The sequence below is a fragment of the Eublepharis macularius genome, chromosome 7, assembly GCF_028583425.1.
Source record: "Eublepharis macularius isolate TG4126 chromosome 7, MPM_Emac_v1.0, whole genome shotgun sequence".
Classification (NCBI taxonomy): Eukaryota; Metazoa; Chordata; class Lepidosauria; order Squamata; family Eublepharidae; genus Eublepharis; species Eublepharis macularius.
In genome coordinates, this window is record NC_072796.1 from 124,166,934 (window position 1) to 124,192,122 (window position 25,189).

The 25,189-nt window shown below is 41.9% G+C and overlaps 2 protein-coding genes across 2 annotated transcripts in view; one reads left to right on the forward strand and one right to left on the reverse strand.

Annotated features, from left to right (window-relative positions):
• MRPL13 (mitochondrial ribosomal protein L13) overlaps positions 1-22,583 on the reverse strand; it is a 38,088-nt gene extending 15,505 nt beyond the window's left edge. The window contains exons 1-6 of the mRNA XM_054985041.1: positions 22,483-22,583; positions 20,200-20,323; positions 18,846-18,939; positions 14,987-15,047; positions 5,608-5,694; positions 4,801-4,922 (exon numbers count right to left, since the gene is read on the reverse strand). Coding sequence (XP_054841016.1) covers positions 4,801-4,922; positions 5,608-5,694; positions 14,987-15,047; positions 18,846-18,939; positions 20,200-20,323; positions 22,483-22,509 — 515 coding nt within the window. The 5' untranslated portion in view covers positions 22,510-22,583. The remainder of the gene's footprint in view (positions 1-4,800; positions 4,923-5,607; positions 5,695-14,986; positions 15,048-18,845; positions 18,940-20,199; positions 20,324-22,482) is intronic.
• Positions 22,584-22,702: 119 nt separating this feature from the next.
• MTBP (MDM2 binding protein) overlaps positions 22,703-25,189 on the forward strand; it is a 31,395-nt gene continuing 28,908 nt past the window's right edge. Inside the window, exons 1-2 of the mRNA XM_054985725.1 lie at positions 22,703-22,763; positions 23,806-23,886. Of these exons, the coding sequence (XP_054841700.1) occupies positions 22,703-22,763; positions 23,806-23,886 (142 nt within the window). The remainder of the gene's footprint in view (positions 22,764-23,805; positions 23,887-25,189) is intronic.

A 25,189-nucleotide genomic window follows, 5' to 3' on the forward strand; every position in this document is an offset into this window, starting at 1 on the left:
ATTCCCCTTTAGAAACTGCTCAGAAGCTCATAGCCTCACACCAGAATGTTCCCACTAGGGGTGTGCACCCCCAAAAGATTCAGGTTTCCAGCTTCGGGTTTACTCAAAGCAGGAAAAAAAATCTGGAATTTAGCTTGCTTTGGTATGCTCCATAAAGATTCTGAGCATACTGAAATGAGAGGGAGCAAACCCCCCACCCACCCCATTTACCTGGCCGGCAGAGAGAGAGGGAAGGCTGATCAGCTGGGTGGCGGGAGGGCGCCGCAGCGGCGGCCCTCACAAGGCCAGGATGGCCTGGAGCTGGCTCCTTTGCTGCCATGCCGCTGCCTGCGGGGGAGACTGGAGCCGCCCCCTCTGGCCCCTCAAATGGCCGCCGTGGCGGCCATTTGAGGGGCAGGAAGGACCTCCTCCGCAGCGTTTGCTGCTGGCTGGAGGGAGGAGGGGAGAGTTTAAAAGGTAAAACGCTCCTTGCGCTGTTTGCAAAAAGCGCGGGGAACCTTCTATCCTTTAAACTCTGCCGTTTTCCAGTCAGCTGGAGGGGGGAGAGTTTAAAGGGTAGAAGGCTCCCCGCGCCTTTTGCAAACGAAGCGGGGAGCCTTCTACCCTTTAAACTCTGCGGGCCAGCTGAAGTTTAAAGGGCCCCAAAGCTTCCTAAATTGCTTCGGGTGTTCTGAATTGGCCCCGATTCAGAAAACTCAAATCTTTACAGATCGGGTCCAATTCCGGCATTTTTTCCGAATCAGAAACCCGAAGTGCACACCCCTAGTTCCTACAAATCCACAAAAGCACTTAAGCGTCTCAAGTATAACAACTTAGTGATTGTTGAAGGCCACCTCAATGATTCTTCCAGTTCCAATTTTGGGACACAAAAGAGTCCCCCCCCCACACACACACACAATTGACCTGATTATCAGGTTACTAAAGATGATGCTTTGCCATTTTGTGAGGATAATGGTAGGGCATGCCATTAGTCACAATTGCTTATATGACTGAAGGCATGTCGACCTAGTGCCGTACGCCCTGCTGGGATGACTGACACACACACGTGCAATGGGAGGGCTTGAAAATGTTTGCATATTCCTTAGTCTAGCACTCACACAGCTCATTTCAAATATTCCTTTCAATACCTTCTCACAGCCATTCTTACATAAGTGCCATAGGCTGTATTACTGCTGCCTCTGCCTTCCACACACACTGCAGATAGCAGGCTGAGGGGGAGAAAAAGCCACTTAATGTGATAAATGCTGCAGAGAGAACTGAATGAGGCATCCCAGTTCACAGACATCCATTATGCTATCCCACAGCTAAGTCTGCTGCTCCCACTCCGGGATTATAGAAGAAAAAATCTTGCTCTTGGGAGGTCGGGGAAAGTGCATGTTCTTTTTCCAAAGAAGCAAAGCAAGCAGGCCACTCCCACAGAAGAGTCTTCGGATGTGTGATGTACCCTGGGGTGGGTTATTTAGTTCTTGCCCTTACTGAGACAGCTGGAGCTAAAGGGGCCTGTAATTTTCCACCTGAAATGGTGCCTAATATTTACAATTGAAGACAGACACCTTTAATGTGCGAACTAAATTATAAGCTCTACTGCTAAGTATAATTCTTGCACATAATACCACACTGCATTTCTCTGCTTTAAATCAGCCAGCTTCCTGTAACCTCTTTGTAATTGGGGTGATAACAGATGTCAGTTTCACAGCATAAAACTGCAAAAGTCTAAAATTAAGAGAATTTTATTAAAGCATCCACTGGCTGGCTTTTCAGAATGATGAAACAGTTTCGCAAGTTCACTATCAATCTGGCTGGAACTCTTAGGATACCTCACATTCAGTTCTATCTCCAAACGTTTCCCAAATTCTTCTTTCTTCACTATGGATTCTGGCTGCCAGGGTATTTTATGCTGTAATTGCTCCAGCTTTCTTATACGACAAGAGGGCAAGTGCTCCTCCCCATTTTTCAGCAGCAGGAAGAACAGCATGTATGATTTCCCCAACCTCCTTTTGGGGTTTAAGCAAGATCCTTAACATGTGTTAAAGCAAAAGGAAGTCAAAGAGACTGTTACTAAAAGCTATATATTGGTAATTTTTAGAGATGAAAACCCTAGGCAGGAAGATTTCACAATCGAACCGTGGGCCTTCCCCACCAGATTTGTTCTTTCCCCCTAATCTATGGGAGATTCGATGAGCAGTCCAATAAGCACTGGTAATGTGGCAGGTTCCATGCTTCTTTGCCTCTTACCTACCTTATAAATTCTATATATAAAAATCACGTAACTCACACTCAGTAATCCATACAATAATACTGCAAGGTACTTCAGCGCTTTTTATTCCTTTCTTGCAACTGGGGGCAGGCAGGTGCTGAAATAACTATATTTTGTCCAAGGCTACCCTATCAGTTTAGCAAAATCTGGGTTGTCTTGGCCACCACATTATATCAGCTGATATGAATCACATAGTGCTTCACCTTCTTTTTCTTCTCTCATGATCACTCCATGATTAGCAACCTGGTTAGTCATGTTTGCAGAAAAGAAACTTCTTTCTTTAATCAGGTCAACTGAGCGCTGGTTCCAGCTCTGTCAGTTTTATCTCAGATAGCTTCACCATGTCCCTCTTTCTCTCTGATCCAGGAGACAACTAACGGGCTGAGTTTTCCGGTATTCTAAGTAATTACCGGACACAATTATTTTCCATAACATAAAAAGATACAGATACATATAGTATATTGGTGAATGGAAGGTTAATAAAACCAAGGAACATTTCAGGTCTGTAAATGGAGAGCATGTCAACTGCTCCACTTATGGTCCCCATATACAGACAGAACCATATTGAAGGTCTATTGCCAATACTGACTGCTGATCCTGACTCCATGATTGCTGTTACAGACCCAGGCTCTCAGTAAAAAACTTGCCCATGGCTTCTAAAGCAGCAATGATGGTGACAGAGCCAGGGAAGAGAGTAAATATCCATAGCCTACCCTTTGCGTGGGCAGCATCAACTTAGCAGCCCTTAAGAGGTACTACTGATATGAATACATGATGTAATCATTCTAAGAGGCCAGCCTGATTAGGTAAGGGAAATTTAATCAATCTGTGCCACATAGAATCATAGGATTCGAAGGCACCTCTAGGGTCATCTAGTCCAACCCCCTGCACAATGCAGGAAATTCCCAACTACCCCACCCCCCGCCTGCCCCAGTGAACCCTGCTTCATGCCCAGAAGATGGCAAAACACCTCCAGGATCCCTAGCCAAACTGGCCTGTGGAAAATTGTTACCTGACCCTAAGGCGGTGAGTGGCATTACCCTGGGCATGTAAGAAGGGGCCACGAGAACTAAGCACTAATGTAACCCATTCTGCCCTCCCCTCTCTGTGCTTTACACGCACATCTCCACAGAATAACTTACCAGCGAGGGTTTTCAGAACTGGAACCTAACCCTAGCAGCCTGCTTTTTTTCTATCAAAGATTTTCTACATAAAATCAGATGAATGTGTCTGCTTTAGCTTTTACAGAATTGCAATCATGTTTACAAACGACTGATCTGAAAATCTGACACCTGAGGGAGAAGAAGAGACAGTCTTTGCAATTGTGCACCTATTGCTTCTTCAACCTGCTTAAATACAACACAGTTCTTTATTTCCTCCAGATATATAAAACAAAAAGAAAAAAGGATAACAAAAATCAATGCTTAAAATCATCCCAAACCTGAAGGAATGTAGCTCCACATTCAAGAGGAGAGATGGGCACGGAACAAAAAAACCCCAAACCACATGATTTGTGGTCCGTGGCATTCCATGGAACATCGGACCACGAAATTCCGACCGTTTTCTAGTTCGTGGTTTGTTGTTCTGTAGCATTTCAATCGCCCTGCACCGACTGCTGAAGCCAGTGCAGGGAGTTTGAAACAGACAGCCCCTTTCTTCTGTGAAAGAAGCTGTCATTTCACAGACCCCGTGCTGGAACTGGTGTGTGTGTGTGAAATGACAGCTTCTTTCTCCTGCTACCGGGGCTGTCAGTTTTACAGACCCAGCACTGTTCCAGTGCGGGATCTGTGAAACTGACACACTGACAGCCCCGACAGCAGGAGAAAGAGGCTGTGGGTCTGTAAAATGGACAACCCGGGCAGCAGGAGAAACAGGCTGTCAGTTTCACAGTCCCTGCACTGGAACCGGCATGGGGGTTGTGAAATGACAGCTTCTTTCTCCTGCTGCTCTGGCAGCAGAAGAAAGCTGTCATTTCACAGACCCCCGCCGGTTCCAGCACGGGGTCTGTGAAACAGACAGCTTGTTTCTCCTGCTGCCCAGGCTGTCTGTTTCACAGACCCCGTGCTGTGAGTCTGCAAAACGGACAGCCCGGGCAGCAGGAGAAACAAGCTGTCAGTTTCACAGACCCTGCGCTGGTTTCAGCCCATCAGCTGAACCCCATGCAGGGTCTATGAAACTGACAGCCCCTTTCTCCTGCGCAGGGGCTGTCAAGTTTCACAGACCCCACAGTGGGTTCAGCTGATGGGCTGAAACTGGAGAGGGGTCTGTGAAACTCTGAACCCGGCCACGGAATGGCTGGAAAAATTTGTTTGTTCCGTAAACACACGTTCCCATGGAACACGTTTCGGTGCAAACGAACCAGCCATTCCGTACAGAATTTTGTTCCATGATTTGTTTTGTGCCCATGTCTATTCAAGAGGTGTCTGCCTCAAAGGCATATTTAAAGCATGTCTTATCTGCTTAAAGGATAATGAATTCCTTAAAGGCTAATCTATCACATAAGCAGTCATAGACATGCTTTTCAAGGGCTATTAGACACTTACGGATTCCAGACTCTTGGAAAAGCATCAATTTCCTCTTGCGTATATTCATCAAGCCTCTTGGGCACTCTACGGGGCTGAGGAAGCTGCTCTACCAAATTCTTACGAATTTCTTCAGGAATAACCTGAGGAGGATGACAAGACACAGTATAAAAGTTCACCCTGAACGCTATATTTTCTAAAAGGAAAAAAAAAAGCACGAACATTTAGGTTACGTATAATTCTTAGAACATTATTAGTCTTGTTTTGATTCAGGCCATGTTCACTTGTCATGACAGAGAGAGGTTTGTCACTGCAGGCATGAACATTGCTGTGGTCATATACTCCCTTTGTGCAGCCCATTTTTATGTGCAGTGGCATGGAGCGCCACTGAAAACTACAGCTGTGGAAATCTTCAGTCACGAGCCAATTTTCTGCATACTGGAATGTAGACGCTTTAGCAAACTACCATTTGCTTCCCCTCACTAACAGGTGTTTAAAAACAGCATTAGACCGTGATTCAGAACCCTGGTTTTTGGTGTGACAAAACTCTAATTTGCTGGCAGTAGCACTGAAGTGTCACTGCATCATGCTCCATCCACAACAGGAGCACTCAGGGAAGCACTCAGGTATAAAATTAACACAAGAGAGTAAATATGCAAATTAACAGAGATAACCCAGAGATAATTTGAACTCTACTGGAGTCAACCCTAAGTTCTACATTAGCAAAAGGACTGTACAGTAAATAATTTCTATAGCATCTGTTAGAGTAAGAAGTGCTTATCTAGGATAAGCTGATAGATCCTAGGTATGATCCAACTTCTGACTTACATCATCTGCAAAGAGATGTAATCTTTGCATCATGGTTCTTCTGTGAAGGTTTTTTGGAAGCATTCCATAGATAGCCAGTTTTACAATCTGTAAAAGAAATATATATGTTATGTATACAATATTGTCTTTCCTAGCATTTCAGAGAGGCAGAGCCAATGTGCACAGAAGTAAATATGAAAATTAACACAGAGAGTAAATATGCGCATTAACACAGAGATAACCCAGAGGTAATTCAGCCTGGCACGTGACTGAAGGGAGCCTCCATATACAGAGGCAATAAACCTCTGAACACCAGTGCTAGCAGGTAAAAACAGGGAAGGCCTCAGCCTCTATGCCCTGTTTGCTTTGCCTTCCAGGGCAACTGGTTGGCTGCTGTGTAAAACACTATGTTGGACTAGATGGACCAATGATCTGATCCAGTTGGCGCTACTTATATTCAAAGTACTTGTACTTCCTGTGCAAATCAGGATTGGAAGTACTTTGAATATAAGTAGCGCCAACTGCCATTGAAAAAGTCTTTTCTCTGGTTGAAAGCTACCTCACCTCTGCAGACAGGGGCAGAGAAACCAGGGCTTGGAAGGAGAATCTTAACGTAAGCACTGGACAGTACATTATATATGATAAGACCTACAGAATTCAGCGTACTGGCCCCCACTCCACAGCACTGAAGAGGCAGGGAAACACTCAGTGTACTAGCACCAGAATGCAATATTATTTAATTAGGTGTTATGGAGAAGGAGGGTACCTGATGTGGGGCTGCAAGTGGTTCTGGCGGCAAGCCTGTGCTTTTTGCAATGAGTAGTTCTGCCTTAACTGTAGATATTTACTCTGTGAAAATAGCTTGATAGCTATTTGTTTCACATGAACAGCTCCATTCATAAGGCTAGTAGGAATGAATGAGATCTATGGATCCGCATTAACTTATGCAAAAGATCTAGAGTTCCAGGCAGTTTTTCTTGGGCTAAAGATCTGAGTGTGCCAATACATTCCTTTACATAGGAACTAAAATGCCATATGGACTTTACTGAAAAGGAAATGTATTACGTAAAATAAACAGCAGAAGCCAGCCCTCTTCATTCTGTAAAGCAATGGCAAAAAGAGCGAGCTCCATATAAAGCAATCCTTTCAGTGTATGTACTATTCCCCCATGCAATTAGCATCTTCAGATAATTTTACACGAGCAATATATAGCTAGCTACCTAACAGTGCAGTAAAGTGTAGGAAAGGGTGAAAAATTACAAAGTAACAAATTTTAGATAGGTGCAGATGCATTTATATCCTATCAGCTAATTAAAAATACGCAATTATCTAAAGTAACTAGTCCTGAAGTAAAAACTGATTTCTGCCAAATTAAGTAAATGGAAAAGTTCTGTTATTTAGTTGTTAACTGAATAAGGTGTGACCTGGGAGGTTACCAGTTCATATCTGTCACGCAGTAGCTCATCTGCAATATCGGGTTAACTTTATAGGGCTATTGTAAGGATTACAGTGATAATGTATGTGAAATGTTTTGAACACTTAAACATTATATAAATCCTTAGACTTATCGACAAATACAAAAGTATGGAAGGAAGGAAGCATGACTAAATAGCAAGAGACAATTGAATACAGGTCCATTCTGTAGTCACACTGGATATGAATGGAGATTTTGTAGGGTGTTAAATCTTTTTACATTTTGTCTCTAGAAAAAGAGTTCTTTCTTAAATAATTCTGCAGTGCATAGCAGTATGATGATTTGTTATATAAAAATTCCAATGCATGGAAAGAAAACTCACTATAAGTGCAGAACTTTATCCAACTTTATCAAATCTTGTGAGAAAGCAAAGGTAATTACTAGAATTCCCAACATGCATGTGGTTTGGTTCCGTAGCATTTCTGATGAATATTTCTCACTTAAATATCCTTGAGATCCTTCAGCCTCTTTTAAAGACAAATCTACTTGAGCAAATCTCATAGAGAACATATTTGGTCTACTCTGTTCTAAAATTTCTGCTTTTTGTAGAGCTGCCTCGGAGTAAAAATTCTTGGAGTTCATTACAAGATTTGATGTTGTTTCACATCTGGAATTTCCTCTTTGCCAATACCGTTTCAATGGCCTTTAGTCTAAGATAAGTTTAAAATGGAAAACCTTCACTTTTTTCAGGTGCCTCTTTTATGTATTAAATCCTGGAAGCAAGCCACAAAAGATGCCATAACTTTTCTTTTTTCAACGCACAGCTTACGATACAGTAGTAAAATGTGGAGAAGACAAAAACCAGAAGCCTGAAACAAAAGACTTTCACTTCCAAGTCCAAAATAGTCATATACTCATCTTCAAATACAAGTGATTATAAAGAGGTATACAACCTTTATATTTCCATATATACATGCAGAGTTGTTTGAAACAATTGCAGGTACACTTTTGCCAACTGTAATCCAATCTCTATTTTATTTCTCCCCACACCCAAAGGGAATGATAATAATGTACATCACTTTGAGCTCCTGGGACACTTTTTTTAAAAAAGGACGTTTCTGAAGAAGCATAAAGTCTCATATTAGCGAAAGGATCTTGTGCTGGAGGGATGTGGAAGCACCAACAGAGTGAAATGGCTGAATCCAATATAAGTAGATTAACAACAACATTTCATAAACTAATTATGTGAAATATTTTAGAAGTATTAATACAACGATGCTTTCCATCTTTCTTAGATACACCATGGAGATACACCATGGAGACAAACACAGCAACCCGTAAGTGTGACTTGAACCGAACTGCTGGCAAAAATGAGCCTGACCATCATGAGAAACTGTGAATTCCCAAGGTTGAGACTCTGAGCCCCTGATTTGCAGCATGCCTCTCTAGCAGCAGAAGTCTAGCCTGTCAACTGAGCAATGATGGAATTCTTGTCAACTAATCGGATAAGCCAGTACTTTTGGCACCAGCCTATATGATCAATATAATGAAGGAAGGAGACAAGGAAGGAGACAACGTATCGGTTCAGGGTATGGTGGAACGGTTTCTGTAACTGCAGTTTCCAGAACATTCAGAATGTGTTGTAGACCTTGAGTGTTGTTTGCAAACAAATCTGGACAGCCTCGGGTCTGTTAGGACAGAATCAGGGCTACTAGGACACAGAAGAGCCCACTGATCCAGAGGAGTTAGCTGTGTTAGTCTGTAGTAGCAAAACAGTAAAGAGTCCAGTAGCACCTTTAAGACTAACCAACTTTACTGTAGCATAAGGTTTTGAGAACCACAGTTCTTGAAAGCTTATGCTACAGCGGCATCTGACAAAGAGAACTATGGTTCTCAAAAGCTTATGCTACAGTAAAGTTGGTTAGCCTTAAAGGTGCTGCTGGACACACTCCCGCTGAAAACCTTAATCAGATGCCTCCCCAGCACTAATGAGAATACAGAGATTCATCATAGAGGAGAAAAATGCAGGAATCCTTATATGAATTTCAGATGATATGCAATGGAAAGAATCAATGGACGCCAAACTGGATTAACAGCTGGCCACAAGATATCCTGGCACAATTCAGATAACATGGTTTGGAGAAACGTGGATGAGACATGGCAGTCTTCTCCCTGCACCTTCTTATATGTGGCTTCTGTCTTCATTTACTGTTTAGCACTAAGCACAGTTTGCTATGGCTGCCAAATCAGCAAGTTACAGATAGTGTTAAATAAGAAACGAAGAGGGAGGGAAGAAGTGCATGAGCCCACAACTTATGGACTGGAGGAACACCTTAAACGAGTCCCTGTCTCACCAGCTGACCAACCCATCGATAACCCCACGTGCTCAAAACAGAGAGAACCCTGTGCTGAGAACAGCTTTCCTGATAACATTATGGGATTTTATTTTATACTAGTAACAAAGCCCATTGTGGGGAAACAATACAAAGCGCTCTAGAAAGGGTAGTGTGTTTTGGTTTGGGCATAGGAATTAGTCACTGGTGCACAATGGAAGCAAGGGAGTCCAACTCCCTGCTGTTGTGACTATTCTAGTAGTCAAGTGGAAAGTCCATGGAGGACAGTTTTGACTTCATGGTTTACAAACCGCCTGCTGTAGCACAGTGGTTGTGGGGATGCAAATCAGAACGTGCTGGTTTAAATCCCACTACTGCCCTGACCTCGGCAGGGAGTCTTCAGAAAGCCACTCCTCTCAGCTCCAGCTCCACAGCTGTATCATGGGGGTAATAACAAAAACTGACTTTGTTCACCGCTCTGAGCACAGTTATTATTATTAAATAACAGCCAAAAATGCAATCCACTAAACATTAAACAGTTTCTGAGAAATGTGGACAAGCTATGTAGGCAGGAACTAATAAAATTATCAGACAGACATCTTTGAAAAAAGATATAATAGCACAGATTAAAAATAGTGATATATAAATACACCCATGTGTTATATGGTATAGCTGGGAAGTCAGAAATCTGGAAACTGTAATATGTTAAGCTTTCCAAGTGAAATCTGGATGACTCATCATTAGATGAAAAGATACTGTGAGAACAAAATGATTTCAAGGGAAAATCTGCTTCAAAAATTAGACTGCAGCCTCGTTTGATTCCAGGAAATTGAAGATGTGAAAAAAATAATTCATTTTCACAAAGGTATTCTGTGGTTTCAGATAAAAAGACAAAAGAAAACCCGATGATTAAGTGTTATATAAAAGATTTTTGTTACCATACTTGGGTGCACTAAAAGTCAATGAAGACTAGGTTTGGTAGTTGGCAGTTGGTTTGCTGCCTGCCACTAGTCAACAACCCTGATTTAATAATAAAAAAGTATTACATTCAGCTCTCTAAAGGCTATAACAGACAACTGTACAATCATAATTAAAATCTAACTTCGCAATCTGCGATGCCATGATAAGATAAAGAAAATATATTGGCAGTTACCCTTATATATCATAAGTAGCCACACCACTGGGTAGCATCTGACCTGTAAACATTAAAACACTCTGGAGTATGTATCTTGGGTTGGATCCCAGAGGAGAGCTTCTGGGAAGCAGTTGGTGAAACAGACCTTTTCTCCGCCTTTTTCTCCAGTGAGTTCTGAAAATTCTCTCTTGAGTCTCAGGGTCCCTTCATGAACAAAATGCATCACAGTATGGGAGGATGCAGCGAGGAGGGGGGAACTGGGTGAAAATGCTGCCTTCTCTTCTACTGGCACATCCTACTAGCTAGGGGAAGATGCAGAAAGCGCATAAAAACTGGTAGAGTGTAACTTTACCCAAGATCCACCACCCCATTTTTGCAGTTGTGTTTACTGTGTTATTGGAGTTAAAAAAAAATCTGGTCACACATTTAGGGTTTTGTTCATTGTTGTGGCTTTGGTGCAGTCCCACACTGAATACTGCACTTGTGCAGGCTGTGCGCCTATACAGAACAGAAGACCACTCAATGAACCACAGTTCCAGGTAAGAGCAACCTTATTTTATACTTCATTTTGAGAACTCTTATAGTGGATTACAAATCCTTAAACATGCCCATCAAACACACCCTGTACCTAAAGGCCTAATTCCATGATAAATTCAGAATATGCATCCAAGAATCCCAGTATCATTCATGATTAGAAAGAGGAAAATGGGAGCACATGGTAAGGGAAGAAAGGGAGAAAGCACACAAGCATAAACTTGCCTGCAATCTCTCTGCATGTAGAAGAAATGGGAATGGAGCAGAGGAAGCAATGGGCCCTTAATAGTGGCACACAGGAACATATTCCTCTCCAATAAAAACATATTTATAAAATTAAAAACATGAATCAACCTGATTTCATGACTGTTTAAATGCATCTGCCATATTTAGGTAACTACTGCTTTGATTCATTTTGTCATCACTAGACAAGCGCCCCTATTGATTTTTAAAGCTGTGCAAGCTCCACGTTGATCAAAAGGACAAATTCCCACCGATTAGCTGTGTATGTTACCTCTGGTATGTACTGTTCAAGAGTATAAAAGGATGAGAGTTGGGAGACAGCTGGAAGAATAAGGAAACAAATGTGGGCTTAGGCAGACAACTAGCCTTAGGCAAGAATGCAGGAGGAGAGATTATTTGTATTTTCATCCAGGATTGTAAAAAACAACAACAACCCTCTTTACTGTGAAGACTATAATGAAGCATCTGTGTAAAGTTTCTACTTAAATATATAAAGTTAGAAAGGAAAGGGTGGGGGAAATTAAAGGACGATTAGCCTAGCTTTCCACTTGTAAAAACTATTATGTAAACTAAATTTACTTGCACGCTAAGTCTGATGGATCTTAGTTCCAAGTGCCCCGTTCCTGGATTTCTTCCACAAAACGATGCTGTTTCTAGGGCACGGTTGCAAAGCAGAATTGCAAAGCTGTGTTATTCAAGCACAGACTGCAGTTATAATATCACAGAATGAAAGCTTCATCTTATACTGCCTTTCCGCACAATGCCTCTCTCAACACAGCCGCAAATGATGCTTAAAGAAGCCTGACAAGTGAATTGTGGGGCAGTGTGTTCACAAAACAAATGAGGAATCAACTAGTCATCCACCCCCAGATTTGCATACATACTAAGTCTTTAACACTTAACAAAATTTGCAATGCAAAGTTTTGCGGACAACATACCCAATTACAATAGCTGCAATCCTTGCATTATACGGACCTATATTATATCCTTACATTCTGGTCACATCATATGAGATTGCTCTGCAATGGTGTGCTTAAATCCCACTCCTAAAGATTAGCATTTTAGGGCAAGAGGATTCCCCAACTGCTGGATAACTGACCTTATCAAGTTATAGGTTGTTTCCTACGAAGTCTTTTGAAACAGAGTACTAGTGGGGGTGGGGGTGGAATTGGTCTGCTAGCTACAAATGTCACAATTGAGAGCCAGTGTGGTGTAATGGTTGAAGTGTCCGACTACCATCTGGGAGACCCAGGTTCAAATCCTCACTCTGCCAGGGAAGCTTGGTGCCTTGGGTGCACTCTCAGCCTAACCTGCCTCATGGGGTTGTTGTGAGGATAAAAGGGAAGAGACCAATGCAAGCCACTCGAGATCCCCATTATGAAGAAAGGCAGTGTATAAATGTAGCAAATAAATAAATAAATTCAGCATGCACACACAGATACTGGATGGCCATTTGAAAAAGGCAGGTAATCTCAAGTTAAAGGAAATATGTTTCTCAGCTGTAGCCCATCTCCTTTTCCCCTTCTCTCACACTTCCAACAAGACCTCTATTCCTTATTCTTACCTAGCATATCTCAACAATTCATATATTTTTTAAAATACTGCTGTCCCATTTTCAGTTTATATAACGTGTTTGGTAATATATGCTCGTTTACACTGTGTTACTTAGCATCTTCTAGCCACATGCATTTTTGTATGTTCTTAAGGATTTATGAACCATTATATTTGTAGGGTGACACAACTGAATCCTCAAAGTTTTAATTTTCATAAAATATGATCCAATAAGAGCCCCATAGTTCACAGTGGTAAGCTGCAGTACTACAGCCCAAGCTCTGTCCACGACCTGAGTTTGAACCTGGAGGAAGCTGGGTTCAGGTAGCTGGCTCAAAGTTGACTCAGCCTTCCATCCTTCCGAGGTCAGTAAAATGAATACCCAGTTTCCTGGGGGTAAAGTGTAGATAACTGGGGAAGGCAATGGCAAACCACCCCAGAACAAAAAGCCTGTCAAGAAAACATCATGATGCAACGTCCCCCCACCCCCATTGGTCAGTAACAACTCAGTGCTTGCACAGGGGACTATCTTTACCTTTTATGATACAATACATGATGCCACACGCAACTGTTCTACAGGGAAATTCTATGCATGTTTACTTTGAAGTAAGTCTCACAATGTTAAATAGGGCTTACTCCCAAGGAAGTGCACATAGGATTTCAGCCTTTGGCTGACTGCCTTCTATTTGTCCTCCAAACACCATAGAAGTACATAACACAAACTAGAAATGTGCGAACATATGCACAAAATCGTTCTACCTCTTGCAGATTCACTGTCCAAAACATTTTCACATTTCAAAATTTAATTTACATTATTTTGTTTACAGTAAAAATTACAAATCTGGCCACCGTAAGTAACCCCGAGTAAATATTGGTGGTAGTGGCAAGTGAATATTAGCAAGGAAGTAATTTGGTGTGCAATTCTTTGCAATGTTAAGGTTATGCTGCCCTCCAGTGTTCAGCTGTTACCGAGGGCAGCAGCAGAATAAAATAAAACAAAAAATGATTTGCCACATGGGGCTAATTTAGTCAAAAAGGATCAGTTTGCAATTTTGTTAGCGCTGCGCTTGTTCCTGATAAGCATCGTTTGGGCTGTGATGATAAAATGGTAACTGCATGACTTTAATCACAAACATACTTAACTCTACTATTAGTAGCTCACTTTAAAAGCCACCAGAACACTAGACGCCAGGCAACTTTATCAGCAAAATCTATTCTCACAGGATACATGTTCGTCCTTTAGCACAAGAGTGCCTCCACTCGAGTCCAAAGCATCAGGCAGCTCTAAGGTGCATTCAGCATATATGCAGCGCCCTCTGTCGTGATAGGATTGTGTGCCTACTCATTCAGGGAGCCAGCTAAGCATAGTTTGGATGAAGCAAGCAAGAACGTAAAGATCCCTTTCTCGAAGTTCTTCATAAACAGATTCTGGGGAGGAGAATGGGAGGGAGAAGGGGAGGAGAATGGGGGCTATTCCAGGTGCAAACTAGATATAACTCCCCTTCCAACTTCTCTGACATAGGAACGGTTGATCTCTAACTCTGCTACAGAGAAGGCAGAATGGAGCATAAGTCCCTGTTGCTGCTTCTTTAAAGCCCAGTGCAAAGCTAACTCATCCCATCCCTTGTGTATGCAAAATAAGAGCAAGGAAGGATCAGTGGCTAAAACAATGGCTAAAACTTGTGAACTTCTAAGTAGAGGAGGAGGAGTATAAACAAGTCTGGGAACAGATAAAGCAAAGACAGCTCAGTTCAGAAATGATTTTGCATAAGGGGCGTTGAAGGAAGGGAAAGCAGCCTGTCAAAGATGAAAGCATTATTCAAGCATAGGGAAGAGCATGGCAGACAGCACTAAGACAGGAGTGGAAGGAGATGGAGAGGTAACAGTATGTGCAGAAGAAGGGTAACAAGGACTGCAAGGTGGTAGATTAGGGAAGAGATTTGAGTGCAGAGTAACTGAGAACTACTAAAAGTAATCATGTGGAAAGGTGAAGGAATCAAAAGTAACTCCAAAGTTATGTAACTTAGAGATAACAGCACCTGCAACAGTGACAAATAAGAATTACAAAGGAGATTAGGTACTCTCAATATCCTCAATTGGAAATGCTGGCAGGACAACTCAGGTGAAAGTCTGTCAAATCTAATTCAAGGCACAGGAGGAAGAGGAGAGGAGGGGAGGATTAGCACTTACCGCTGTTGGAGCCTTCTGATGAAGCTCAGCTGCTGTTACTTGTTTGAAGCCACCAGGGTATCTACAATGCAAATTACATAAATAAGCAAAATTAAAAGGTCTTTGTAACAGAGCAGTAGGAAAGAGCCTGCGTCATGAAAAATAAAGCTTGCATATCCCCTAATGTAGCTTTTATGTGGCTGAAGTGCTTCATATGAAGAGCAGGTTTGACAACAGCACAACTTATATTTTGAGACCAGTGAGATACCAGCCATAGGGCAGGAATGGGTGTATGTGGCCATAAAGGCATATGGTAGCTGAGTGGGCAGGCAACTATGGGTGCACCAATTCTCCTTCCCTATTCACACCCAGCTTTGCCCAGAGCCTCTCATTCTTCCTCCATTCCTCCTTCCCTTGACCCTCTTCTATCTCCATTCCTTCTCTTTTCTTCCAACCTTGCTCCATGTCCCTTGTCTTTTAATTTTCTTCACATTTCCCTTATTAGGCTGTTTTGATGTGGCTCAGAAATGAAAGATGGAAAATCCCAAAGCATGTGAAACAAATTAATCACTCTTTGCTTTTCTGATATGCCAGTGACACTGTTACTGAATTTCACAATAAACATCTGAAGAGAAATTAAGTAATCCATGTACCATTAATGCCATTTCACAATCTTCCCTTTGAATAGCAGAATCATAGTTTAGGGTGTTATATAAGAATGCATTTAAAAAATGAGGGACCAGAAAGGACCAGTGGGACCCATGTGCCATACAAAACCAGGGTTGCTGTCTGGTGGGCACGAAAAAGGAAACATTTTTGAGCTTTTTTTAAAGTTTGCAGTATATTTTGTATTAGCTTTCTTCTATTATATCTCTGTTCTGTTTCATCCACCAAAGGTATGTTGATGACAAGAGAATATTTAAAGCCTTTCTGTTTTTCAAGCCTACAATAAATAATTTCTTTATCCCAGAGTCAAAGTCATCATGTATTGCTTTGTTTTTTTCTAAACAGGATCATCACTTCTCAGTTACGTCAGGTCTTAGTCAGTGGAGACTTGCAAGCATTACAGCAGTACTTTTAAGTGAGGTGCAATTAAAAACATCAATAAGAAAAATGTCAAGTAATTGTGCAATAAAAAAATTAGATAAGGAAAATTGAACATAGGCTCACACTAGATAAATGTGTGAGACTTGGAAGGTGGAGGGAAGGTAGCGTTCAGCTAGGTCTGTACGGATCCAGCCTGGCTGGTTTGGCTCATCTCCACATTATATGGAATTATGGTGTCATACAGTACAGGATATAGAAGAAGCATGGCTTCCACTGGGCATTAGCACCACCAACAAAGAGATAATCCTGCATTAAAACATGCTTTATTTTAGGAAGGGGGAAGAATAAATGGGTAAACATTAACATTTTTGACATTCATGTATCTTCTTTACAAATATATATCTTCCTTTTCTAAGAGTTCATTCCTAAACAGAGTTACAGCCTTCCTAAACCCATGGACTTCAATGGATTTAGAAGGGCTGCACTGCGACTTTTTAAAAGAAATTACTGTAAGCTACAGAGCTGGGCATCTCACAGGTTCGAAAAATGGTCATGTAAGCAATATAAGCAATCAAATACTGGACAATATTTTTAAAGCACTAACAGTGAAATCCTAAGGAGAGTTACTCCAGTTGAGGCCCACTGATTTCAATGGGTTTGGACTGCAGTAACTCTGCTTAGGATTTCACTCTGTTATTAGAACAACAAAAAGATACTTGTACGGAGGACTAAAACATATTTTAAATAGACCAATAATACATAACATAATTCATAGAGGGTTGATACTTCTGCTCACTATAAAAACAGCTTAGTTAAAAAATGTTAGTTAACAAAAAATTTACTGACAACTTTTAAGATGGTTAGCTCTTGTTTGGAGATGCTGGCAAGTTATATTAGGAAGTGATGTGGGGCAGAATGTTTTCCAATGCTGTATTTTTCTGTGGAAGATGTTCCATCCCTTACATGTAAACAATTTTTTTGTCTATGAGGGTTGATGTCTTGCAAATCATTCTATGGAAAATTTTCTACCCTGCATATGTAAATATATCCTGCATCTACAGTTGTAGTGCTACTGTGCTGCAAATCAATCATGTTAGATGACTTATATGTGGTGTATGATTATTTACACCCATTTCAATCTGGATTCAGGCATGACTTTTGAATGGAAATGGTCTTATTATGAGCAATGACCTTCACCATGAGACTAACAAGGGGGAGTTCATCCTGGTTGATTCTTCTGGACCTCTCAGCAGCTTTTGATACCATCAACTAGGGTATCCTTCAGGAGAGGCTAGCTGGGCTGGGAGTAGGGGGCACTGCGTTCTGCTCTTACTTGACCAATCGATTCCAAAAGGTCATGCTGGGGAACTGCTGCTCAGCCCTGTGGTATTTATGCTATGACATCCTGCACAGTTCCATCTTCTCCCCAATGCTATTTAACATCTACATGAAACCACTGTGAGAGATTATCTAGGAATTTGGAGTGAGGTGCGATCAATATGCAGATGAGGCTCAGCTCTATTTTTCCTTAACAGCTAAGCCAGGTGGGTCTGTGGAAGACCTGAACAGGTGCCTGGAAAAGGTAACTGGATGGATGAGAGACAACAAACTGAAGCTCGATCTAGTCAAGACTGAGCTGCTGTTGGTCAATGGAGAAGCTGTTCAGGGACTGCAGATCCAGTCTGTCCTGCAGAGGATTGCACTCCCCTGAAGAAGTTTTGTAGCTTGGGGGCACTACTGGATCCTGCCCTGTGGTTGGAGGCTCAGATCCCTTCCATAGCACATGGTGCCTTTTATCAGCTCTGGCTGGTTTGCCAGCTATGGCTATACCTTGAAAATGTGATCTGCCCACAGTGTTCCATGCTCTGATCACATCTCAGATGGATTACTGTAATTCGTTCTGCATGGGGTTGCCTTTGAAAATGGTTCAGAAACTTCAAATGGCCCGAAATATGGCAGCCAAGCTATTGTCAGATTGGTTATAGGGACTGTATTACACATGTGCTGAAAGATCTGCACCAGTTACCTTTCTGCTTGCGGACACAATTTAAAGTGCTAGTTCTTACATTTAAGGCACTGAACAGTTTGGGGCCAGGGTACCTGAAGGACCGCCTCCTCTCACAATATCCAGACCACCAGTTAAGACCTGTCTCCTAAACTCTGCTCTGTGCCCCCCACTTTCAGAGGCGACATACCTGAAAGCTAGAGACACTGCATTTCCAGTAGCGGTACCACACATTTAGAACGCTCTCCTGCTTCAGGGTCATCTGGTACCTACTTAACTTTCTTTTAGCCCTCAGGCTAAAACACATTTAATTAGGGATTTTATCTTATCAGCTTTTATGGTCTGCTTATGTACAAAGGGTTGTTTATAATGGTTTTTTAATACGTTTTTGTAGGCTACCTTGAGGACTTTGGCATAGAATTATTTTAAATAAATAAATATGAAGCATGGGCAAATCCCAGTTGCTGAAGTTATTTATTTACATTTGAATTAGAAAAATTTCCTATTCAAATTTTCCCTAAAACCCCACATCACTGATAGCAAGTGATGAGTAGACACTTCACTACCTTGCTAGATTTGTCCTCAACTGCTCATTCTTGTCCTTGGTGACAAATTACCCTATAAATAAATAATAAAAGAAAGCACAGTGGAAATGTTGGCTTTCAGAAATATTTGATCACAGACAAATAAAAGGCAATCAATTGACAGTATCTGGTCATTCATTTGACAGATCTGCAAACCTTAGTGAGCTGTTTACAGTACGGTAATCTCTCAGCAAAATTATCAATTTGTTCAATATTTCTATCATTAATAGTGTAAAATGCTTACCCAGTATGTGACGAGTAGACCTTTTGTTCCCATTTATTGCCAGAAAAAGCAATATGCCTTGTATTTATTATGACAACATGATCTCCAAGGTCACCTAATTTTAAAAAAGAGGGTCTTGGTCAATAAGTTCTAACCCAATAACTCTTATATAGGACAAAATTATTAATGGTTCTCAGCATGCAATGATTTATGCAAAATACTATACCACAAACCAGATATCAAGGGCCCTAAATGTAGAGGAGTTGCAGCCCGGTTGGAGAGCACGTTTTGGATGCATAAGATCCAAGATCCTGGCACCTGCTGTTTAAAAATGTTTTTAAAAATGTTTTCTAAAAGGCTATGAGCTAGAAAGGTTAGGCGCGACTTTTGCCTGATACCTTAGAAAGCTTTTTTCCATCAAAAGTATATTGTACAAGGCTAAATGGGCCAATGGTCTGTCTGATTCAGTGCAAGTCGACGACATGCATTTCCTTTCTGTAGGAAAAGACTGGTGATAAGGCAGGAAATAAAAGCTAACTAACCAAAGGACACTGACAATGCAATCCTAGAAAGAGTTAAACCAGTCTAAGCTGATAGATTTCAATGGGCTTAGACTGTTTTTAGGATTGCGCTGTAAATTTTAAATGTTCTTAAAATGATTCCCCACCTCGAACTGCCTTTTGTCTCTCATGCCTCTACAATCAAGGCCTCTCTCCTATTGCTACCACCCTACTGCAAGAAAAAAACACGTAGAGCCAGAGGCTCGCCTGTGACATATACTATCAGTAGAATAATATACTACTCTTTTATGCCAAATATTAAATCTATTACCATTTCATAAAGTGTGTTAAGTGAAACCAGTTAAATATTATGAAGTGCTAAAGTGTAATAAACAGTAAAGATTGCAGCTTGCCTCATCATATTCTTATGTACATAAACCAGTACAACACGAAATCAGCTGCCCAGCTTCATGTGCTCAATGAGATGCTAGCTCCATGCTCAGTTCGGATCTCTTCCTCAAAAGCGTGGCTGTTTTTAACAATATTCCAATGTTCAATCCAACATTACTGTATTACATGAACAGTGGAATCACCCTGGACAGGAAACAGCTGTTCATGTAATACAGTAATTTTGGATTGATCATTTCAGGCTATAAATGTAATAAAATAATTAAATAGCCCATGATCTGATACAGTTAGGTACTTTTTAAGACTGCAAGTAGGCACACTTGCTTTCTAAATGTAACAAACATCAATGGACTGTGGGGATTCCAGTAAAAAAAATAAAAATAGGTCACACAAATCCCCCCGCACTTATTAGGAACAGTGGAATCACTGCCCGCAGCTAACACGTTTCAACCAAGAACAGCACTTACTTAGTGCATGGTACACAGGTTTATGCTTCCCCTGAAGTCTGATGCTGCTGATTTCTGCGATTTTTCCTGGCGGCTGCATCCTCGCATCCAAAAGATACCAGGCTCGAGCAAATGTGGCCCATTGCTGAAGAGGAAGAATAGAAGTGTAATTAATACACTGAAATAGATATACTTTAAGCAAACGGTCTATCCCCATTATATCACATTTGTTGCTTTGAAAATTATGAATTACAGATTACAAATTAAAATGCTTTTTAAAAAAATAACTTTGCTCACAAGATCTAAATCACAAGCTGTAAAACTGAGCTGCTGCACTGAGGCACAATACAGGTGCCTATGCCTTTATGACTGCAGGTTCTCTGACTGCATAGAAGTAGATGAGCCTGACCCCAGCCTGGTGGAACGCTCTGTCAATGGAGACCTGGGCCCAGCGGGACATATTATTGTTCCGCCGGGCCTGTATGACAGAGGTGTTCCGCCAGGAGTTCTGTGGTTGAAGGGGGCGGTGCCATGTTGGCCTCCCACCTTTGGGGTGGGGGAGGGTTGGCCTCCTACTATTGCATTTTAATGTACTTGGTTAATTTATTTTATTATTGCTTATTGTATGTTGATTTTAGAATTATTATTTTGTTATTATCGATTTTAACTGTTGTTCGCCGCCCAGAGCCCCTGAGGATGGGCGGTTTATAAACTGAAATAATAATAATAATAATGAGGAGGAGGAGAAAAGCAACAATACCATCAAGGCACCAGCCAGAACTGGGAACTAACCTATATTTTAGGGTTACCAGCTCCAGGTTGGGAAATTCCTGGAAATCTGGGGTGTGGGGTTTAGGGAGGGTATAGCACCATAGAGTTCACCCTTCGAAGCAATTTTCTCTAGGGGAACTGTCATCTGGGGATAAGTTGTGATACCAAGACATTTCCAGGTATCACCTGGAGATTGGCAACCATACTATGTTTCCATGGGAGTTCCAGAAGGGGGATTTGAACCAGGATCTGCAAGAGCCCAGTCTGTCGTGCTAACGATTACATCAGGCTGGCTTTACTGCTAACAAAGCTGTCTGTCTGGAATTAAGGAGTTTACAAGACTTTGATATTTGGACTGCAACAAATATCTGGGATTTGTACATCTAGTCAGCCCGCCTCCCCCTGGAAAAAGAATCCTAACTTTTCTGTAAGAGGAGGATATGGGGAGAGAGAAGGTGTGTAAGTGGAACTGAGAGCCAGTGTGGTGCAGTGTTAGCGCATCATACTAGGATCCGGAAGAACTAGGTTCGAATATCCACTCTGCATGGAAGCTCACTGGGTGACCTTGGGCCAGTCACACACGCTCAGTGTAGCCTACCTCACAGGGTTGTTGTGAGGATAAATGGAGGATTAGAGATTTATGTAAGACACTTCATTATCTCCACTGGGGAGAAAGTTGGGCTATAAATACAATAAATAAAATAAATAATAAATACAGTGTAAATGCACAACAAGATCAGACAGTATTTAGTACCTATCCACACAGAAATGACACAGCAACAGGTTCTGCCCAAGGGAAACCTACTCAAAGGTTACAAACCCCCATGTGCATGTACGTGACAGTAGGCCCCACTGACCACCACTGGGTTTCTTACACTCGAGTAAGCATGCATAACTACAGGAGGAAATCTGAAAAGAATTTCATCCCCTTCTATTGCACAGTGTGGGCTTTTAACTTCCCCACAAGAAGTTTTTAAGGAAACATGCAAGATTTGCCCTTCCATTTTTTGCAAGATGATCAAGATGACCTGGGGAATGGGATTACAGCTAAACCAAAGCCACTCTGAGTTCCTTGGAAGGAAATAGAAATAAAATGCAGGGTTTGAGTCCAGTGGCACCTTAGAGACCCACAAAGTTTTCAGGGTATAAGTTTTCCAGAGTCGGAGCTTCCTTTTTCACATACAGGGAGGCGTGGAAATCCCCGAGCCTTTATCTTAAAATGCGATAATGTATTTTAACAATGCATTAAAATATATATATTTAACGTATTAGTAAAACGTTATGTAAAAATAATAAAATATTTCAATATGTTAGAATGCGATGTTGAGCCCTGACTCGGGAAACAGAGCTAAGACTTGGCCCGGTGGGAATGGCGGGGTGGGGTGGGGGGAGAGACATGGCAATATTAAGCAACAGAGTGTCCTACTCTCGAGTAAACATGACATGACCGCAACCCGAAGAAGAGTTGTAATTTGTGAGGCGGATTTCTGAGGAACGGATAGCGCAGGAACGGGGGGAAAGGCGCTCTCTTACCTGCGCGGCCTTGCTGTAGCTCGACATGGCCTGAGGAAAAAAACTAGGCCGCGCTTCTGAGGGAAGCGCCGCCCGGCGAGAAGCGGGAAGAGGAGGGCGGCCTCGGCCTCAGGAAGCGGAAGGGACGCCTCAGCCGAAGGAGGAGCCTGGCGGAGCCGCGCGGGGGATTCGAAGGGCGGCGGCAGGCGGCGGCGCCTCCTGAGGGGCTTCGAGCCGGGCCATGGACCGCTACCTTCTCTTCATGAGCTGGCGAGGCGAGGGCGGGCCCGAAGGCCTCTCAGGTACGGCCTCAAGGCGGAAGACGGACCGTGGGTGGGAGATGGCCGCGGCTGAGGGGGGCTGGATGGTTGGCTACGGGGGTGGGTGGGTGTCCGTTTTAATCTGTTGCAGCAAAAAAAAAAAAACCCAGACGCGAATCGTGGCAATTTCAGAGCGAGCGAAAATGTTTATTCCAGCAGAGGCTTTCGTGGATTCCTGAAGCATCTCACGAAGAGCGCTGTGGCTCTCGAAAGCTTATGCTACAATAGAGTTGGTTAGTCTTAAAGGTGCTACTGGGCTCTTTACCTTCTTGAACCAAGCTGCTCAGAGGTCAGGAGTGGATCCTCGCTATGCAGGCTTATGAGGAATAAAAACATTTTACTTCTCAAGGTGCCACCAGCCAAAAGTAGGCAGGAATCTTGTGGTACCCTGAAGACTAACAAGTTGTGAATCCTAGCAGGGGCTTTTGTGTATCCATTTTTTAAAAGATCTGATGAGAGAACCTTCACTGTACAAATATTTTATGTTAGAGATACTGACTTTGCTGGGTGCCCCCCCCCCATACCTCTTACTAAAAGAAAAACAGGACAAAGCAGGTATGACTGAATGGCCCTTCGTACAACCAACAGTAAAATCCTAAGCAGAGTGACTCCAGTCTAAGCCCATTGATTTCAATGGGTTTAGATTGGAGTCAGTCTTTTTAGGATTGCACTGAAAGTTATCCCTAGAAAACTAGGATGTCAGTACTCTTCTACCTGGCATGTTAGCTTTCTGTGTGCAGGAAACAGATTGTACAGAAGGTTTCCCCATCATATGAGCTGTCATACGCACTTTAAAGTGATGCAGCCCAGACATGGGTGTACCACTTTATTCATTCATTGTGAGGCCTGGGTCTGTGGGGTTTAATTTGTAGCAGGGTTCAGCCCTTAAATCTATGCAATAAGAATAGACAAAACTAAGTTTGATCAATGAGCAGGCATGGTGCCAGATGTTAATGACTTGATTGTAAAGGCTGCTGTTCATCTGATGTTTCCATGAACGTAAACATAGTTTCATGTATTGCAGGTTTGACAGCTGCCAGTATATATAACTTACTGGAAACAAACTGTGATGTCTCTGCGAACACAAAAATGGAAGAATTCCCTGGTAAGTGAAGCATCAAAAAGTAATAAATTCTACTAATTAGCTGTGTAGGTGGTAGAAAGTGACACCAAATCATAGCTGATTTATGGCCATTCCTGCTGGGATTTTCAAGGCAGGAGACTAACAGAGGTGGTTTGCCATTGCCTTCCTTTGCAACCCGGGTTTTCTTTGGAGGTCTCCCATCTAATTAGTAACCAAGGCTGACCCCACTTCGCTTCTGAGATCTCTCAAGATTAGGCTTAGTTGTGTTACAGCAATACAAAAAACTCTTGTTGCGGGTAAGAGACAAACAGATCTAGTATGGCATAAGGTTTGTGGACTCCTCTTCATCAGATACTTGAAACATGGCTCTCATTTGGTGATGTTCCCTTAGTTGGCAGGTGTATATGCATTTTTTTTACTTTTTATAGAGAAAAAAATTTAAACAGTAGGGCCAAAAGTCAATTGAAATGTGAGAAATTGAGTGTGTGACATTATCTGCTGCTTTTCATTGCCCTTTAACCTCACTATTTACAATTTCTATATGTCGGTGTCTACCAACTGAGTGGACGCTTTGTGCAGCTGGTGAAACACACTCAGGTCTGCAAAAGCTAGCACTGTAATGAATAAGTTAGTTATCAATTAGTAATGTATGCACTTGGAGTAAAACACCACAGTATGCTCCTGCCAGAAAACGAACACAAGATTGGCTCTTTAAAAATATAATGTTGACTTTGAGCAGCTTGTGAGCATTTATTGTCAGGTGGCTGCTTGCCAGGCTAAAGGAACATCTTACTGTTTTTAAATATTGGCGGGGGGCTGTGTTTGAAAAGTGGGTTCCCAAAACTAATATTATACAGAGAAACAAAATTATGCTTTGTAATTTATAAATTCAGAACATGCTGCTGTCAGAAGTACAGTGGGTATAGATATCAGATCTGAGCAAGCAAGAAAATCAAACCACACCACAAATACACCTTTTTCGTGTGATTGCTTAGGAGCTGTGAATATAGGGGGAAAAGAAGGGATAGTGCTTCAAGTATGATCCTACTGGGTAGTTATAAGTTGTCTGATGTTAGTCCTAGATTTGCTTATGCTCTGTTTCAGCATTTCTTCAACTCTGTATTTGATTTCTGCTAATGCTGTCTTTGTAAACTTGTCTTTATTTACCCTATGGCATTGTTTGTGGAAATGTCCTTGATATTGACTTCTAATCTCTCACTGTGTAATACGCCTTGAGTCTCAGTGAGAAAGGTGGACTATAAATGACATTAACAACAACAACAATAATAAAAGATGCAAGCAGACATGATACTTACTGAAAATT